Here is a 6251-nt window from a genome sequence, read left to right as displayed (position 1 = left end):
AGACCTCAAGGGAAGTACGAGGCAGAGCCTTCCGCGGCCCGCGCCCTGACAGCCCCAAGTCAGCTGCGGAGACAGCGCCCGTCCGGCTCCAACGTGGAGCAGGAGCAATGGCGTGGCCCGTGGAGCCCCGCCCCTCGCAGGCAACCACAGAGAAGCCGGAATGGGCCACGTCTAGGAAAAGGCAGGAAAGGATCGGCGCATCGTTTCTCCAATGGGAAAGGATGTGTTTCGGCCCAATAGGTGGTCGAGAATGACACCCGCCCACGCGCCTGACAAGCCAATCGGCTAGGAGCAGCGAGCGGCGGGGCTGGGGCGCTGCGGCCCCCTGGAGCCGCGCAGTATGGCGGGCGGGGCCGGGAGGTGCTCACACTGCAGTTGGGACATTTTGCCGGTTTCGTGGGCGCGCACTGCTGGAACCAGCAGGTGAGGTCGGCGGGCAACTGCCCCCGAGGAGCCCTTCGGGATCTACACTCCCGACGTTCAGCCGGCCCGCCTGGTCCTCTCTGCTTCCCCAGGATGCTGCGCTGGGCTGAGCGACCGATGCCAAGGAGCCCCCGGGAGAGCTGTGCCCCGACGTCCTGTATCGTACGGGCCGAACGCTGCGCAGCCAGGAGACCTACACGCCGCGACTCATCCTCATGGATCTGAAGGGTGAGATGGTGGCAGAGTCAGCCGATGCCCCGTGTTTCCCTTCCGCGTGCCTAGTCCTTGCGCTGCCGTTATCTTCAAGACCCTCCCACCTTACCGAGCTCCAGGATCGGAAATGAGGAGCTGAGCACAACATGCCAACACTCGAGGGGCCCACGACAGTTGCTCAAGAGCCATCTCGGGAATAGGCTGCTAGGCCCTGGAGAGTGAGGACTTGAACTACAGCACTCCTGTCGGACCCCTGGATGTGGTTTTCCCCCCCGGTCCCACAGCTAATGACTAAGCTGGAAACGGAAAGATGTAATCTAGATTCTCCTAAGCCAGGGTTTTCCCCCCAACTAGTGTATATGCCAGAAAGCTTAGAAGAGCCAAGTGCTGGAAAGCTGGTGACAGCTGGTTGTCAAGTGATCAGAGGAAGGTTAGCTAGAGGGGGAGGGTGCCCAGGCTTTGACCTAACATTGTCTCTGTTATTTCTGTACAGATAGTTTGAGCTCCCTAAAAGAGGAAGGTGGACTCTATAGGGACAAACAGTTGGATGCTGCAATAGCATGGTGTGTAATTGATGTATGGATAAGGGTGGGGATCGTGTATGTACGCAGAATGCTGGATAACTCTGATCAGAGTGCAGTTTCTTTGATCAATCTCCAATCTCTTTCAGGCAGGGGAAGCTCACCACACACAAAGAGGAACTCTATCCCAAGAACCCTTATCTCCAGGACTTTCTGAGTGCAGAGGTGAGGGCCTCTGTCCTGAACTTTTTAACCCAGTGCTACAACCCAAGGGTCTCCATAGGGGCAGGTAAAAGGGGATTTTAATCATTTTAAATGTTTTAGAATGATATTTTGGGAAAAAGCACTCTTTTTCCTAAGGACTGCGACTCGGTGAACAGAAAGGAGGCTATGCGGTGTGGCCAGCCAACTCAAGGAGGATGAAGCAACCTTTGCCTCTAAACTGCCTGGAACTAAATGTAGATTTTTCTCACCCTTCCCAGGGAGTGCTGAGTAGTGATGGTGTTTGGAGGGTCAAATCCATTCCCAATGGCAAAGGTGAGACTTCTCCAGATACTGATGGATGGGGGTTTGGGTAGAGCAGAAACGTGGAGAAAGGTACATTTCTTCTGCTTGTCTTCAGGTTCCCCACCACTCACCACTGCTACAACTCCAAAACCACTTATCCCTACAGAGGCCAGCATCAGGGTCTGGTCAGACTTCCTCAGAGTCCATCTCCATCCCCAGAGCATCTGTATGATTCAGAAGTACAACCACGATGGGTATGGGGACCCCAGAGGCTTTGAGGCAAGAAACGTGGGTCCCCACCAATGCAGGATGAGGCTCTTGAGGCCATCTTCCCTGCCCTTCCCCAGGACAAGAGGCTGAGGAGTTGAGGGAAGAGATGTAAGTCTTGGATCGTGTTTACTTGTGGCAGGGAAGCAGGTCGGCTGGAGGCTTTTGGCCAAGGGGAAAGTGTCCTAAAGGAACCCAAGTACCAGGAAGAGCTGGAGGACAGGCTGCACTTCTACGTGGAGGAATGTGACTACTTGCAGGTAGCGGCGTGGCAATGTGCACTCCAGGGTGGAAGCTCTTCTCATCCTGCTAACTATCTTTCATCACTCACCTCTGCCCAGGGCTTCCAGATCCTGTGTGACCTGCACGATGGCTTCTCTGGGGTAGGCGCAAAGGCGGCAGAGCTGCTACAAGATGAATATTCAGGGCGGGGAATAATAACGTGGGGCCTGCTACCTGGTCCCTACTATCGTGGAGTGAGTGGAACTTGGAGGAGTAAAGAGTCGAATCCCAGTGGGAGAGCTGCTTAATGCAAACTGCTCTTTTTCTTCACCAGGAGGCCCAGAGAAACATCTATCGTCTATTAAACACAGCTTTTGGTCTCGTGCACCTGACTGCTCACAGCTCTCTCGTCTGCCTCTTGTCCCTGGGTGGGAGCCTGGGCCTGCAACCTGAGCCACCTGTCAACTTCCCTTACCTGCATTATGATGTAAGTCTCGGTGCTCTTGTTCTGACTGCAGCAGGCTATAGGGCCTCCTCATACTCTCAGTCAGCCGCTGTCTTGTTACTGGCTCTGTTCCTGAGGCCCGAGCTTGAACTCAGCTGTGATGTGGCCTCTCAGATCACACTGTCCTATGCTTGTCCAGCCCGGGGTCAAACATACCCCTGCTTCGTTCCCTGGATCCTTCTAGTGTTAATATTCTGCCTCCACACATTCTTTTCCAGGCCTGACGCCAAGTGCCCCTCTTGGTGTCTTCTTACAGGCCACTTTGCCCTTCCACTGCAGTGCCATCCTGGCTACAGCCCTGGACACAGTCACTGTTCCTTATCGCCTGTGTTCTTCTCCAGTTTCCATGGTTCATCTGGCTGACATGCTGAGCTTCTGTGGGAAAAAGGTATGAAGCTTTGTGAGGGGTTGGGTCAGTGCTGAGAAAATGTCCTATAACATGTTCTCTTCCTTCTCTTTAGGTGGTGACAGCAGGAGCAATCATCCCTTTCCCCTTGGCTCCAGGCCAGTCCCTTCCTGATTCCCTGATGCAGTTTGGAGGAGCCACCCCATGGACCCCACTGTCTGCATGTGGGGAGCCTTCTGGAACACGTTGCTTTGCCCAGTCAGTGGTGCTGAGGGGTATAGACAGAGCATGCCACACAAGGTGAGAGCTGTTGGTCCTTAGGAGTCCTTGTCAGATTTTTGTTTCATGTCCTTTTCCCCCTAATTTCTCAGGCATTCTAATGATGTTGTTCCCCCCCACCCCTTAAAAAGGATAAAAAAAAGGGCTCTGAATATCTCGATCCAGCTGATGGCCTGATAACATAAAAATTCTTAAGTTTCTTGGGCTAGGCATGGTGGCTGACACCTGTAATCCCAGCACTTTGGGAGGCTGAGGTGGGCAGATCACCTGAGGCCAGGAATTCGAGACCAGCCTGGCCAACATGGTGAACCCCATCTCTACTAAAAACATAAAATTAGCCAGGCATGGTGGCACATGCCTGTAATCCCAGCTACTTGGGAGGATGAGGCAGGAGAATTGTTTGAACCTGGGAGGTGGAGGTTGCAGTGAGCCAAGATCACACCATTGCACTCCAGTCTGGGCAACATGAGCGAAACTCTGTCTCAAAAAGAAAAAGAATTCTTAGTTTCTTATTCATGCTGCCACAGACTAATGGTGGTTTTGGCTTTGTTCTAGAAGCCAGCTCACCCCAGGGACACCTCCACCCTCCGCCCTTCATGCATGTACCACTGGGGAAGAAGTCTTGGCTCAGTATTTACAACAGCAGCAGCCTGGAGTGATGAGGTCAGTGTAACGGTTGCTCCTGCCCTTCTTGCCAACCGCAACCCTCCCTTGACTTCTTACGCACTTAATGACTGTTCTCTGCCCCCACAGTTCTTCCCGTCTGCTGCTGACTCCCTGCAGGGTGGCTCCTCCTTACCCCCACCTCTTCTCAAGCTGCGGTCCACCGGGTATGGTTCTGGATGGTTCCCCCAAGGGAGCAGGTATGTAGGAGGTGAAGAAAACTGAGATTTCAAGTATGGGAGAGTTTTTACTATCTCCATTCCTGGATTAAAAGTGCTGAAAAAGTCCACAGTTAAACATTCCTTTATTCACCCTATGGCTCCCAAGAAAAGCATTCCTTCTCTGGAGTACTGGTGTACTAAGGGGACAATACACCAAATTTGTTGAGTTTACAATCAAGTCTACTAAGGTTGGACTTCCTTATCAGTTTGGCAGAGTCCCGGGGCAGAATAATCATCCATCTACAGGTCTCTGTTTCCTCTCCCTCCACAGCAGTGGAGAGCATCCCAGTGTTTGGGGCACTGTGTTCCTCTTCGTCCCTGCACCAGACCCTGGAAGCCTTGGCCAGAGACCTCACCAAACTCGACTTGCGGCGCTGGGCCAGCTTCATGGATGCTGGAGTGGAGCACGATGACATAGCAGAGCTGCTGCAGGAGCTACAAAGCCTGGCCCAGTGCTACCAGGATGGTGACAGCCTCGTGGACTAAAGTTCCCAGTGTGGGAGAAAGGAGCTAGTTTGCCATAAAAACAGCTGGATGCAGGAGCCCAGTGTCTTCGTGCAGTCCCAATGTCACGGGACTAGCTACACCAACATATGTACTTTTTACATTTAGAAACACTGCGATTAGACCACAGAACAATAAATATATGCCATCAGACCAAAAAAAAGTAGAGAAAGGAGCTGAACTCCACTCTCGATGCTATTTACAGAGATCTGTAAAGTCTTCATAAAAGACCTTGAAGGATGCCTAGGATGGCAGAGCCCCTGGGTCCTACTCCATCCTCCAGCCTTTGTCCTCGTCCTGGCCTCCTGCTCTCCAGGTCTGTAAACTGGGCGCAAGGACTGTACAAGCAGAGTACAACTACCCGCCTCCCCAGTGCCAGGGCGCCTGTTGGGTTTGGTCCTGTGTAGATGATTCCCAGAGTCTCATTCATCCAGCTCCTCTTCAGACAGAAGGTCCCCATGGTCAGACAGCTGGTCTGCATTGCTGGTACTGGTTGCATCATCCTCATCCTCAGAGCTGGCTTCACAGGCAGTGTGGAAGAGCTGCATGAGTTCTCGAAAACGGTGGGAAACCTGAGAAAGGAGGAGGGCTGTATTCACTGATCTTTTTTTGTTGTTTTTGAGACGGAGTCTCTCTCTGTCGCCAAGGCTGTAGTGCTGTGGCACTGTGTCGGCTTCCTGCAACCTCCGTCTCCTGGGTTCAAGCAATTCTCCTGCCTCAGCCTTCAGAGTAGCTGGGATTACAGGCGCCCACCACCACGCCTGGCTAGTTTTTATATTTTTAGTAGAGATGGGGTTTCACCATGTTGGCTAGGCTGGTCTCAAACTCCTGACCTCAGGTGATCCATCCACCTCAGCCTCCCAAAGTGTTGGGGATTACAGGAGTGAACCACCGCGCTCAGCCTCACTGATGCTTTGTAACAATGTTAACATTTATGATGCACTATATACTGATTTGAAAAATCTTTTGTTTATTCCGCACAGCAAGGTTGGGAGAGCTACGTCATTATAGATAAGGAAACTCAAGAGGCTAAATGTTTTGCCCAAAGTCATATGCCTCCTAAAAACAAAACTGGAATGGAAACTGGAGCTTCCACTTTAAAATCCTGGCCGGGCGCAGTATCTCACCTATTCCCAGCACTTTGGGAGGCTGAGGCAGGTGGATAACCTGCAGTCAGGAGTTCAAGACTAGCCTTGCCAACATGGTGAAACCCCGCGTCTACTAAAAATAAATAAATTAGCCTGGCATGGCGGTGGGTGCCTGTAATCCCAGCTACTTTGGGAGAGGCTGAAGCAGGAGAATCACTTGAACCTGGGAGGTGGAGGTTGTAGCGAGCTGAGATTGTGCCACTACACTCCAGCCTAGGCGACAAGAGTGAAACTGCGTCTAAAATAAATAAATAAATAAAAATTAAAAAATCCTCAAAATCGAGTGTCCTTTCTCTTCTAGAACCACTACTACCCTGATGAGTCAAGCCCTTCCTTAGATCAGACCTTTACAATAACCACTTATTATCTTGGATGTGAAAACTCCTTCTTTGGCCTTTCTGTCTCTTAGTTGGCCACCTTGACCTCTTTTTG

The 6251-nt window shown here is 51.9% G+C and overlaps 2 protein-coding genes across 16 annotated transcripts in view; one reads left to right on the top strand and one right to left on the bottom strand.

Moving 5' to 3' along the window:
- The first annotated feature begins 516 nt into the window (after window positions 1–516).
- Window positions 517–4653, top strand: LOC129017880 (protein misato homolog 1-like). 7 transcript variants are annotated; one of them, XM_063657177.1, is made up of 12 exons: window positions 517–651; window positions 1130–1199; window positions 1307–1382; window positions 1640–1694; window positions 1780–1918; window positions 2074–2407; window positions 2488–2640; window positions 2915–3046; window positions 3120–3304; window positions 3839–3946; window positions 4037–4146; window positions 4439–4653. In XM_063657177.1, exons 1-12 carry the CDS (start codon window positions 639–641, stop codon window positions 4651–4653), a joined length of 1590 nt encoding a protein of 529 aa, XP_063513247.1. In that variant the 5' UTR covers window positions 517–638. The 7 variants fall into 7 exon arrangements, with proteins under 7 accessions (XP_063513247.1, XP_054314798.1, XP_054314757.1 ...); XM_054458823.2 differs by having other exon boundaries at window positions 641–948; window positions 2074–2314; window positions 3842–3946; window positions 4037–4113; XM_054458782.2 differs by having other exon boundaries at window positions 641–948; window positions 2074–2314.
- GON4L (gon-4 like) overlaps window positions 4234–6251 on the bottom strand; it is a 108862-nt gene continuing 106844 nt past the window's right edge. For all 9 annotated transcript variants that reach the window (XM_054458410.2, XM_054458404.2, XM_063655840.1 and 6 more), the window contains one exon: window positions 4234–5243. In XM_054458410.2, coding sequence (XP_054314385.1) covers window positions 5094–5243 — 150 coding nt within the window. In that variant the 3' untranslated portion in view covers window positions 4234–5093. The remainder of the gene's footprint in view (window positions 5244–6251) is intronic.

The sequence above is a fragment of the Pongo pygmaeus genome, chromosome 1 (assembly GCF_028885625.2).
Source record: "Pongo pygmaeus isolate AG05252 chromosome 1, NHGRI_mPonPyg2-v2.0_pri, whole genome shotgun sequence".
NCBI classification, from domain to species: Eukaryota; Metazoa; Chordata; class Mammalia; order Primates; family Hominidae; genus Pongo; species Pongo pygmaeus.
Note: the sequence above shows the minus strand (reverse complement) of the source record. Positions and strands in the feature narration are given on the sequence as shown.

Coding starts and splice junctions, on each gene's coding strand:
- LOC129017880 (XM_063657147.1), top strand. CDS start 894: ATGTGGTTTTCCCCCCCGGTCCCACAGCTAATGACTAAGCTGGAAACG. Junction 949..1,129: donor TAAGCTGGAAACGGAAAGAT/GTAATCTAGATT, acceptor ATTTCTGTACAG/ATAGTTTGAGCTCCCTAAAA. Junction 2,408..2,487: donor CTGGTCCCTACTATCGTGGA/GTGAGTGGAACT, acceptor TTTCTTCACCAG/GAGGCCCAGAGAAACATCTA.